The sequence below is a fragment of the Pteropus vampyrus genome, unplaced genomic scaffold (assembly GCF_000151845.1).
Source record: "Pteropus vampyrus isolate Shadow unplaced genomic scaffold, Pvam_2.0 Scaffold7, whole genome shotgun sequence".
Classification (NCBI taxonomy): Eukaryota; Metazoa; Chordata; class Mammalia; order Chiroptera; family Pteropodidae; genus Pteropus; species Pteropus vampyrus.
Genome location: NW_011888788.1, coordinates 2161903 through 2174973, shown reverse-complemented (window position 1 = coordinate 2174973; position 13071 = coordinate 2161903). Strand labels below are relative to the sequence as shown.

The 13071-nt window shown below is 41.3% G+C and overlaps 1 protein-coding gene across 1 annotated transcript; it reads right to left on the bottom strand.

Annotated features, from left to right (window-relative positions):
- On the bottom strand, window positions 1-12633 carry PRNP (prion protein). Its single transcript, XM_011369934.2, has 3 exons — window positions 12529-12633; window positions 9696-9791; window positions 1-2434 (listed from the first exon to the last, which is right to left on the bottom strand). The coding sequence occupies exon 3, from the start codon at window positions 2422-2424 to the stop codon at window positions 1630-1632; it is 795 nt and encodes a 264-aa protein (XP_011368236.1). The 5' UTR covers window positions 2425-2434; window positions 9696-9791; window positions 12529-12633; the 3' UTR covers window positions 1-1629.
- Window positions 12634-13071: the final 438 nt, after the last annotated feature.

Below are 13071 nucleotides of genomic sequence, written 5' to 3'. Positions count from 1 at the left end.
TGCAGCTCAGCTCTTGTTTAATTGTTGTCAGATATTAAACATTTATAAATTTTTTTATACAACAAAACAAGTACATGCGAAGTTACAAATATAGAAAATATAAAGTACATGCTTATTTCGAAGACCACTTTGGACCTCATACAAAACTAATTCGGTGCATGTTGTAAGCTTAAGGACCAAACGAAAGGGTTTCCTACATATTAAATATTTAGTACCTTACAAAAACAGGTTAAATGCATTAGATACTTCAGCTGTTAACTGCTCTCACCAAAACTTCTAAGGTTGTCATATGCGATATATATATATTTTTTTACATAGAATACCCGCACAATACAAGCCAAGAACATTGCAGAATAGTAATATAGATCTGCTAGGTGACAATATTGAATGATTCAGGGAATAATTTTACCTTACTTAAATAACAATAACAATTTCTTTTTACACTCTGAATGGACCATATTTCTGTCATCTCCATCCTAAGATTTTTTTTTTTTTTGGATTAACTCCCTGTTCTTTGATTCAAAAGCCAATTACAAAAACGAAGGACTCGACTTAATTCTGGTTTTTGACAATTATGAGATAGCAATGAAGAAACGCAAGCATTTCTTTTCTTTGTACACTGATCGCTTTCTGCATCACACAATCTTTTGATAATGGCGTTTTTACAGCTGCAGCTTCCAATATGTTAAAGTCTCCTGGCTTTACCCAAAGTCAAAATCATTCCTAGTTCTGGTAAACGAACAAAAGAGAATTGTTCTTAGTCTCTAGAAAGTAATTTAAAACTGACTTACTTATCTACAGTTTGTTACTAAAGAATGGAATGCCACATGTAGGTGCTTTAAACATCTACCCCCCACGGGCACCACTCCCAAATGTTGGGTATTTTTAGTCCCAGAAGCCTTTCATATTATGTTAGTATATTCATTCCCTATGAAAATGTCCTCTGTCCAGAGGTCTAATGCTGCACGAATATTTACTCTTGATGCAATAGCTGCTGTGTAGCCTGTACTGCAAAATGCAAAACATTGTCACGGTTCTCTGCAGACACAGGCCACATGCTCTCCAGTGGGCAGAACCCAGGCTCAAGAGCTAAGGATTTCCAGTTTTGTTCTTTAAATGAATATCATGTGGCTTCCTTCCAAATTTGGCAGAAATGCTGTTTGAACAGGGAAATGCAGTCAGGTATCCCTAAAACGAATGAGAAAATGTGTCCGAATTGCTACAAAATCACTGCTGAGATGGGGCATCAGTGTACTGAGCTCTAGCTGGGGACGGGATTGAAGGTATTTAGGCGAATGTATTCGAAGACTGGTTTGAGAATTGTTTTAGCCTCAATCCATTGCACTAGATGAAAAATAAGCCTAGATCAACCAATAATTATTTGCTGTTACACTCGTACCAGCCCGGCATTCGCACTGGCCTGTGAAGGACTCAATCACATGGGGCTGGAATACATAGCGTTACCAGGCCATGCTACACTTCTCTGTGCCATCGGTGCCAAGGGTATTAGCCTACAGATGACAAAAGGACAAGCGAGAATGACACACCTCCACTAAAGGGCTGTAGGTAGATACCCCCTTCCCCAACCTCGTATAAGATGAAGAAGATGGTGAAAACAGAAGGCCACCCTCATCCCACTATCAGGAAAATGAGGAAAGAGATGAGCAGGATCACGGGAGGGGAGGAGAAGACGACTACGCTCGCCCCTCTGTGGTACGCAGCCCGCGACTCCTGCTGGTACTGGGTGATGCACATCTGCTCCACCACGCGCTCCATCATCTTCACGTCGGTCTCAGTGAAGTTCTCCCCCTTGGTGGTGGTGGTGACCGTGTGCTGCTTGACCGTGATGTTGACGCAGTCGTGCACAAAGCTGTTCTGGTTGTTGTACTGATCCACGGGCCTGTAGTACACTTGGTTGGGGTAACGGTACATGTTTTCACGATAGTAACGATCCTCATAGTCATTGCCAAAATGTAACAGGGGCCTGTTCATGGCACTTCCCAACATGTAGCCGCCGAGGCCCCCCACCACGGCCCCAGCTGCAGCAGCTCCTGCCACATGCTTCAAGTTGGTTTTTGGCTTACTGGGCTTGTTCCACTGACTGTGGGTGCCGCCACCTTGACCCCAGCCTCCACCATGGGGCTGTCCCCAGCCTCCACCGTGGGGCTGACCCCAGCCTCCACCGTGGGGCTGTCCCCAGCCTCCACCGTGGGGCTGACCCCAGCCGCCGCCATGGGGCTGGCCCCAGCCACCACCACCCTGGGGTGGGTAGCGGTTGCCTCCAGGACTCCCCTGCCCCGGGTATCGGCTCCCCCCACTGCTCCCTCCTCCTCCAGGCTTCGGTCGTTTCTTGCAGAGACCCACGTCGCTCCATGTGGCCACAAAGAGAACCAGGATCCAACCGCCTATGTAGTTTTTCACCATGATGACTTATCTGCAAAATAAAGAGGGTGTCACAGAGCACTATGTTTATGCTGAAACGACTTAACATTTGCTGCATAATGAATAAATGAATGAATGAATGAATGAATGAATGCATAGCAGTGCATCAGCTCCTTGGTCATAAGCGCTCTTCACTCTGTACTTTGCAGCACTTATGACTAAAGTAACTGCAGCTAAAGGGTTAACATAATGCTTTCTCCTTCTCTAAGGCCAAATTTGACCTTAAGATAAAAGTGGAATGCCAGCAACACTGCTTATGGTAAAAATAGCCTCTGATTGATAAATTACAATTGGGCTGGGAAAACCCATAGGTTTGGGCTTCTTTAGAGCAGTGGTTCTTGCAACCGGCACATCTTTATGGGGACCTTGGAAGCTGTGCCCATCGGGCTGTTATAAAGAACATCGGCCCCTGTGGGGCCTGGGGCTTCTATGCCCAGGAGAACCCTTTAGTCGCCAACAGGAGCTCATGTCTTTAAACTTGAGCAGTCACTGTGGGGACTGCAGGTAGAGACAAGTCCCAGGTTGCCGGGTGGACTGCCTCGAGGGCTCTGGTATGGCCCCTATGGAAGTCTAGTTAGGAAAATCCCTAACTGTGGGTGCCACAGTAAGGAAATAACTTTGTAAATAACTGGTTTCTGTCTTCTCTCCTCTGCAGAATGTAATAGGAAATGAGTCTCTTGTTTACTGCTGTCTCCTCAGGGGCTAGGGCAGTGCCTGGTACACGACAGGCACACAATAGATATTTGTTAAGTGAAGGAATTAATATCCCCTGAACATATAATTGCCAACAAGAATTTCCTCAAAGGAATACAATTTGTGTGTGGGGGGTAGGGGGAAAGCAGTAAACATTCAGGATTTTGCAAGCCCGCTTGTAGATTTCTCTTTCTCTCTAGAGATGGGTAGACAGAGAGATGAAGCTGCTCAAAGTGGGCTAAGAATGGCTGTGTTCAAGGTGATCTGCAGTCAATCATTCACTGAATGAGTTTTAATTCAACATGTAATGGTAATGGTTCATGAGTGACTTATTTTCTTCTAATTTTTGGTGAAAAAGAAACATGTCTTATATAAAAGGGCTAATACAGTTTAAGTAAAAAACAAACAAACCAAGTATCCTGGGTGATAATTTATGACCCTTTGCAGAATGTATGTTTATGCAATTAAAAATCTCTTTTGAAACTGAAGACGTCATGTACCCTGGGTGCTTGAGTCCAAGGGGAGGGCTCAAACACACATAGTACAATGATAATTAAACAGTTTCTACTGTACCCCATGTCAAACCATATGCTCAAAAATATCATATGCCATCAAACCAAAAATGGCCTACACTAGTAATGCTGATGTTAGTCTTATCCCCAACGTTAGGTTTATCTTCAAAGAAAAGTGGCATCAAATGCTAGAAAATTATTTTTCATAACCTTCAGAGCTAAAGATTAAATTGGATAATATTCAGAAAAAAGAATGATGAAACAAATAAATTAATTATCATCTTGTTTATATTCTTCCTACCATTATTGAAATGCCTTGGATAAGAAGGCCTCAAAGCTTACATGAGAGCTTATAGGAGAATCTCTTTCTGTTTGTGATAAAATAAGAGAGATCTTATAATATTTAATACAAACTTCTCACTCCACAAATTTGGCCACCAAGATTCAGAAAAGTCAAATGACGTATCTGAGTACAGGGTTAGGTAGTGAAATTGCTGGGAATGGAGACTGGGTTTCTGAATCTCTAGCTGTGCTATGACATTATTCATATAAGACACTCTCTGTGAAGGGTCAGGCTGTGGCCCAGGTTGTGGTATATTTCAAGATATTAAGTATTTGATAAAGATCTATACCTAATACTAAAAAAAAAAAAAAAAAAACTCTTAGCAGCCTAGGAATAGGATGAAAATCCCCTAATTTGATAAAGGTTATATAACAAAAATAGCAAACATATTTAATGGATAACCTTTGAATGTATTCCTTTTAAGATAAAAAACGAGACAAGGATGTCCCCTGTCTGAGGACTGGAGGTCCTGTTCAATGCCATATGCAAAGATAGAGAAGTAACCAGTGTAAGAACTGCAAGGAAAGAGCTCCAGCTGTCATTATTTGCAATTAATGTGATCATATACATAGAAAATCCATCAGGCTCAACAGAGGTAACATGAGACCCAGAATTAGAGTTCAGCACATTTGTGGGATACAAGATTGGCCTACGAAAATCATCAGCCTTTCTCTACACCAGCAATAACTGACTAGAAAAAATTTTTAAAGAAATGAGATATTCACAATAGCAACCTAAAATGTAAAGTATCTGTAAGTTGACTTAACCAAGAAAAAATAAGACTGGGAAAAAAAATTTTAAACTCTAATAAAAAGCACAGGTGATGATCTGTAAAACTGGAAAGGTATTCCCATGGTCATGATCAGGACAACCTAGTATTATAAAGATTCATTCACCCCTAAATGAACCAAAAACTTCAGTAAAATGACAATCAAAATTCTAACTGGATATTTTGAGTTCGATAAAATCACAAAGGGAAAAAAAATGTCCATGAATAGCAAACTCAATCTTAAAAAGGAAAAAGGAAGGAACCTGCCATATCAGACATTAACCCTACTACAAGCCGTAGTAATAAAGACGATATGGCAAAAGTCTAATGACAGACCAATAGACCAAAGAAAGCGGACCAGCAAGTTCAGAGATAAACCCATGTATACATACTGTGGTAGGGACCTGATATACAATAAAGTAGACACCACAGATCAATGGAGAAAGGAAGGTTTGTTTAGTGTATACTTCTGAGAAACTGGAGAAAAATGAAACTGAATCCCTAATACCACATGTGGAAGCAGACTACAGACCAAAGTGTGAAAGGTCGAAGTACAACAGAAGAAAAATACAATAAAAGAAAAAAATGTAGGTGAATGTCTTTGTCACCTGGAAGAGGAGTGGGGGAAAGACTTTCTAAAATAAAAGCACAAACCATGAGACAAATAATTGGAGAATTTTATTACATAAAAATGAAGGATTCCTGTTCGATGGTACGAACACTATGGACAAAGTTATCAGAAAGAGTATACAATGGTAAACAAATATTTGTAGTATTTCAGACCAACAGAGGATTCATTCTAGAGCCTACAAGGAATTATTACAAAGTAATACGAGACAGTAATTCCAATAGAAAAATGGCCAAAATATATAAACTGATAATTTACAAAAGAGGGAAACCCAAAAGAGTATGAAAAAATAGTCAAAAAACATTAAGAATCAGATAAAATGAGACAAACAACAACAACGAAAAAGATATTTCACTTACACTTATCAGGCTAGCCAGAGGAAACAAAGAGAGAGAGGGGAAGGATGTGAGAATACAGAAACCCACATGACTATTAAAGGAGTGCGCGTGGTGTAACTGAACAGACAGAATGAAAATAAGTGAAATACATGATTATCGAAGTAAAAAAACCCGAAAAGGAAAAATTTCAAAATAAAGCATCATAGTTATAAAGAAATAATAGAGATGAAAGTAGAGTTTAATAAATAAAACCCAGAAAAATGTGGAATTACTAAATAAAATCAAGTTATTTAAAAAAATGTAATATACATGTAAACACAAACCACTGGAAAACACAACAGCTCCATACTGATTCCTTAGGAAGACTAGGCTTTAAAAAGGCAAGAACTTACTACACACAACTTTGCTTTATGAATTAAAAATTTGTGTGAGATGGACTGCCTTTCTATAAAAACATAAATTACAAATATCACCTTTAAAATTAATTCATTCAATGGATACTTATGAAATAACTAGTAATGTGCCAGTTTTTAAAGAAACAGAAAACTTGATCAATAACCACAGAAGAAATGAAGAAAAAAGTTGTCAAAAAGACATATGATAATGAAATGTTTACAGTATAATAGTTATTGATTCATTCAATAAATACATATTTAGTGTTTACTAAGGTTCTAGTATTGTGCTAGGGGCTGAGGACAGAGTGACGGTGGGTTCAAGCACCAAAAAGAAGATGTATCTGGAGCCTGATGAGACTGGAGTGGGTGAGGGCCAGATCACCATGGCCTCATGTGCCATAGAGAGAGTTTCCATTTTATTCCCAGTGCAGTGGGGAGCCACTAAAGAGACTTATGAGAACAACATGATAGGTTTGTTTTTTAAAAAGCTCACCCTGTTTGTTATGTAAAAAAAAAAAAATTTAGGTCGGCAGGAAAGGAAATGGTGAGATCGGTTAGAAAATAATTGCAGCAAGATGATGGCCTGGGATGACGACGGTGCTGCAGAGGGTCTAGGAACAAATGAGATGTATTTTGCAGAAAGAACCAATTAGGACTTGCTGATAGAGTGAATGTAGGAGTGGGAGTTAACTACGTTCATGGCTTTTGTGACCAGGTAGACGGTGGCAATGTCATCTACCAAATGAGGGGAAAAAAGTGGAGGGCCACGCTTGGCAGAGGAAACGGAGGGTTTTAGTTTGGACACATTAATTTTGCTACATCTGTGAGATACTCAAGTGGGAGTATCAGTTTAGGCGATTGTTTTCAGAATCTAGAACTTAGTAGAAATAAACAGTTAGGCACCTTCACCTGAGAATTAGTGTTAATAGTTAAGGGCATAAAAGGTCAAAATTCCAATCTCAAGATGACGAGTGCAGGGCTCTCTGTCTTAGCCACCCAGCCTCCAACAAAACAGGTGCTGAAATCCAAAAGAAAATACCGCCAAACTGATTCAAACAGTTTAGTAAAAGAACATACTAAGGATTACTTTCAGAGTACAAGGATGGCTCAAAATCAGGAAATCTATTAACAGGGTAGGGAAAAAAAGATTCTCTGCAGATGTTGAAAAGTTTCCAATTAAAATCAACATCTATTCCTGATTTTTTAAGTTTAAACTGCTGAAATAGTTTCTATAGAACTAGAAGGTAGTCCCTGTCCATCACTGAGGTGGAAATCACTACCACAAACACAGCCTGCGCCCCATCTTCCTTGAGAAAGGAAAGGCATTCTGATTAACGTAGTGAACAAAACGAGAATGCAAGCAATCATTGTTCTTACAGATTGTTATGGGAGTTCTAGCCAAGTATGACTTTATATCTGGAAAAGCAACCAGAGACGTCTTAGAATAATTGAGTGAACTTGTTAGGGTGGCAGTTTTTGAAATCAATATATAACACAATGGCAAGTCACCAGATTAATTGGAATTAGGAGACTTAGCATGGAAAATACCATTCCATTCTTAATGACAATAAAAAATTCAAAATATCTAAGTTTTAATCCAAAAATAAATAGTACTTATATGAGAAAAGTGATAAAATTTTAATGAGAGACATAAAGGCAGCCTAGAAAAAAGAGAAAGACATGTTTTTGGTTGAGAAGATCAGTACTGAAAGATACCAATTCATTTCTAAATAATCTATAAAGTTAACACAATTTCAGTCAAAATTCAAAGCGGATTTCAAAGAACATGATGAAGCGATACTCAATATTAAGAAGACTGAAGAAACTATTGAACAGGAAGAAAATCTAGGGTACATTAGCCTGCCAGGTATTAGAATGCATTGTAAAGCTATGATAAATAAGATCACATGACACTGGCACACGAGTAGAATGACACAGCCATGGAATTAGAGAGAAGGTACAAAAAAGATCCAAGGCTTACCCCAATCCTCCTATTCCCATTTATACACAAGGACTGGGTCACAGCTGGTAGGAACTTGTCCAATGGCTGTGTGCCAGGGGCCAAACTTCTGAAACTCAGAACATGTTATAACTTGAAATTTAACTGGTTTATTGAGAAGGGACACCAAACAGCCCCCACCCCCCAGGGAAATTTTCTGTCTTTCCTGAGCTAAGTAGAACTCATTTGTCACAAAGTACTCCCCCCTTATCTGTGGGTGGATACATTCCAGGATCCCCAGTGGATGCCTGAAATTGCGGATAGTACTGAACCCTATATATACTTTGTTTTTTCCTATACCTTCATACCTATCATAATGTTTGATTTATAAATTAGGCATGGTAAGAGACTAACGACAATAACTAATAATAAAATAGAACAATTATAACAATATACTGTCATAAAAGTTATGTTAATTTGGTTTCTCTCTTAAAATATCTTATTGTACTGTATTCACCCTTAATGACGTGAGATTATATAATGCCTATATGATGAGATGAAGTGAAGTAGTCATAACTGTACCCAATTTAAAATTTATGAATTATTTCTGGAATTTTCCATTTAATATTTGCAGAAAGCAAAACCTCAGATAACGAGAGACCACTGTATTTTAATCTTTTTGAGGTCATTGCCTCTTAAAGAATCTGATGTAAGCCATACAAAAACTTCACAGAACATTTTGAGGTGGGAGTTTTTCACTACTACTTTGAATCCCAGCTCTGGACTGTATAGGGCAAAGGAGCCCTCACTTGGTCCATCCTCAGAAGTAACTGAAGAGCTTTTAAAAAGCAACATAGCTGGAGCCTATCAAGCCAAGAACCTGGGAGTGCCTAGCAATGGGATTTGAGAATCTATAACAAAGCTTCACAGGGAAATTCATTCTTGGCCATGCGCTTCAGAGCTAGGTCCTCAGAAGCAGCACTTAAAAACGTTTGTAATGCTTTTCATAAAAAGAGCACACCTCCTTTGATGTGATCACACAATACTATGACAGTAATAAGGAGACGACTATACCAGGAGAAAAAAGATAACCAAATTGAGAAAAAAATTCTCCCAACTGTAAGAACTGCTGCAAAAAATATTTACTCAAGAATGACTTGATAATGTTGCAGCCATCACCAAGTTAGATACAGGCACGTTCTGAATATTTAATACATGGCAGTTCACAGCTGGTATAGTTGTCTTGGAAGACGAAACAAGATCCGAAAAGAGAGAATGGAATAGATAAGTTAAAACTACAGCATAGAAAACCTTTTCTCATAAAGCTTTTTGTCGGTTGATAGTCACCTTCAGTGTTAATTTGGTGCAGAAATGTTTGTTATTGTTTTATTGTTTTTATAATGATTGCTTCCTTACATAATTCAGCATGATTCTAGAGAAAATGGTGGCCCTTTCTCTGCAAAATCAAGCTGATTTTATAAGAAAGGATGATGCAATAGGTAAGAGTTACACATATAGACCCAAGTGGCCTCCAGAGCAGGGGCTTTTGCTCAAGGCCTTTCCAGACCTTTATTTTCTGTGACAATTAGGGACTTTCAACCATTATAAGACCAAAGAGATTCCACAGGGTACCTACATCTGTTGTGGCTCAGCTAAGCTGGATTCGTGCCTCCGGGAAGACAATGCTTCAGCTTGGATGAAATTGTTCAGTTTTCAAATATATGCAGGAGTCCTTGAAAAGAAAAAGAAAAAACTAGGCTTGATCAATAAATCTAAGATCTGATTCCTTAAAAGGAAAGCTTAGTATATGTTATAAACCACTAAACAATCTATTCAGGGAAAAAAAGGGAAATATTCAAAGAAAAGAAGTCAGCTAAAAAAGCAAACATGACACTGAGCGCTCCCTCTTTCACACACAGAAAACAGTCCATTTCGTTTAAAAAATTACATTTAGAAAAACAATACATTGACAACAAAAAAATTAAATCACCTATGTCTATTAAAACTTTTTTTTTTTGCTTTTCCTTTCAGATTTTCACACATGCATTCACATATGAGTAAGCAGATTCAGTTCAGTAACCAGCACCCTGAACTGTCCATTTTTTCCCATTTATCATGGGCTCCAAAATAATGAGTTTCTATGATTGCATAATGCTCTTTTCAGTTAATGTGCCATGATTTCTTAGCTACTGCTCTGCTGTTAACACGTTGAGGTTATTTCCCAGTTGGTTCTAATTTTAGGTCATTCTGCCCCAAAAATGGGCTTGCATAGGGCCTTTAATTAATTGATTTTCTTGTGTGTTTCTTCCATTGCTAAGTGAATTCCCAGGAGTGTGGTTTCTGGGTCACTTTTAACTTCTTAAAGTATTACCTGATTGCTTTACAAAAGGTTTGTGCCAATTTACAATGTCCCCAGTAGGATATGACTAGGAAAAGAATAAAGGTATGTGTATCAAGGATTTGTTTTACATAGATGGTTAAAATAATCTTTAACAAACTCCGGAAGTAGGTATCATCTCCTCTATTTTATGAATGGACAAGAGGAGAATTAGGAAATGAGGTAACCTATCCAAAGTCAAAAAGTTAGTTACAGAGCCATCTTTCTAACCTGGAAGCCCTGCCACCTCCCCAGATAACTGAATATGCAGGTTTCAAGGCAAACTTCCAGCAGGGGTTGCTGTTACTATTACTGTTGTGTTTGTTAATAGATGTAAAATGATAATCCAGACTTGCTTTAATTTGTATTTTATTCTGCAAGTGATTCATCATTTGATATTTTATAATCTTGATATTATTTTCTTTTCACAAGTATGAAAAACTTGCACCAGATACAAATAATATACAAATCACATCCTAGCTCTCTGCTTTCTTTCCCTTTCCGGTTAGTTCTTTTTAATTTTAAGAGTCTCGGTGTTTGTGTAGGTAAAAATGTTTCTTTCTACTGGTGATGTTTTTCTTTCTTCTTCAAATCTGAGAGTTTAATTTTTCCAATTTTATTTAATTTTTGTTCAATTTCCTGTTCTTATTTTTTCTGATAATTTGATTTGCAAAAATCTTTAGTACTATGCTACCTGGAGTTTTTTTGCAAAGAAAAAGGAAACATCTCAAATGTTCATCATGTGGAGAACTCCTTCTTAAACCGTAATGCTCCAAGAACAAGGAAAAACGCGGCCAAGAAGATAATCATGATCAGAGCGGTGAAACTTGCATTGTGCTGTGTATGAATCGAGATGAAAAAATGAAAACCAGAAAGCAGTGGCTTTGAGATGTTAAGGGTGGATGTGCTGGTGGTGGGCTAACGATTTAAAAAATCTGTTTGCTACAGCCACTACAAAGAGAAAATTAAAAATATATTCAGTAAAAATAGATTTCTCCCCGTTGTATAATGTAACAAACGTGAAGGCGTCTCCCGCACAAGTGGAGACTGGTACTCCAAGGGCGCCGCCGGCCCTGATCCCCTCCCTCTGAGACCCTCAGATGCTCAAGTTCTCTCCTTCCAGAGGGGCAGGAAAGCAAGTGAAAAGCGAAGCTTGCGGGTCCGCCACACCTGGGGCGCGCAGGAGACCCTCTATCTGCGGGCGCCTGGACGTCCCAGGCCCGCAAATAGAGGAAAGGGCCCACCCTGCCACCCCCCACCCCCGATACCCTACTCCGCTGAGGCCCGAGCCGGGTGCTGGTCTGCTGACGGCTGCCAGAGCCCCGCCTGCCGCCGCCTGCCCAGGGATCGCCCTGGCAGCGCGGAGGGCGGGCGGGGCGACTCTCGCGAAGAGCTCGGCGGCGGCAAGGCGCCCCGGGACCGCTCCCTAACCAAGGCCCTAGTCCCGCGAGGCCGCCCCTCCCCCACCCCTACGCCGCGTACCCCCTGCGCAATGGGAGCCGCGTCGCTATCTTGGCTCTCAGCCTCTGGCCGCCGGCTCCGAGGCGCGGCCAGTTGGCGCGGAGCCAGGAGCCAGCCCCTCGGTTCTCCGCACCTCTCTCGGATTCTCCTCGCCCAGCGCCCTAGTGGAGCCCACTGCGGCCCTCCTTGGGTTCCCCGGCCGTGTTGGCGCGGGCTGATCGCCCCCACTTCCCCGGATCCTCAGCCCCGATGGCTCCGAGACTCGCCCATCCCGCTCCCGCCGCGGACACGCGTGGAGGTAGGGAAAGAGCGATTAGACACCTCGGTGCTACCTACATCCCTCTGGAGGGGCTCGGTCAGCGCGCCCACCGCCCCCACTCCCAAGAAAACGAGCTTTCCTAACCAGAAAGGCAAAGCCTAGCAGCGTCCCTTGAAAACCAACGAGCCCACCCACAGGCCGGACCCGCCACGCGCCCGCTGGAAAGCCCCTGCCCCTTCGCATGATCAAGGTCGGCCTCCGGACGCGGGATTCTCACTCGGCCTCCACGGCGCCCCCCGCGCACCTCAGTTCTCAAGCCTCCCGCCCCCGGCCCCCGCCGGAGTTAAAAGGGCGACAAGGCTGTTTACTTGCCTCAGTCGGAGAAGAAGCTCGCAGCGCCAACGCTGTCAACGACTGGCGCGAAGGGCCGGCGACGCGCAGGGCCGAGGAGGAGGTGCCTGGGTGGGGGAGGGAGGCGGTGGCGCTCGCGGGCGGAGGTCGGCGCGCGGACCAATCACCACGCGGCCCCCGCACCCGCTGTCGCGGCAGCGGGCGGGACACCTGGTTTACATGAAACGAGATGCTCTGCCAAGCAGGGTCCGGGATCTGAGTCACAGGAAAGAAACGAGTTGGGATTCGCTTAAACATTTATGTCAGCTGACACCCCCTCCCAGTGTCATCACTCCCTGACGTTGCTCATTGACTATAAAATTCGTCTTTAAAGGGAGATTCTGCCCAAACCCCAACTACCTCGTTACATAATGGAAAACTCGAGAAAATGAAAGGTTAGGGAACAAAAAAGCAATTTCTGGAACTTTGGTCATCAGAAATTTCTAAAGAAAAATTTTTGCTACTCTGGATTGAGCCCAATATTTATAAATTTTCATATAAATCATTAAAATTTGAGGCCTAGAA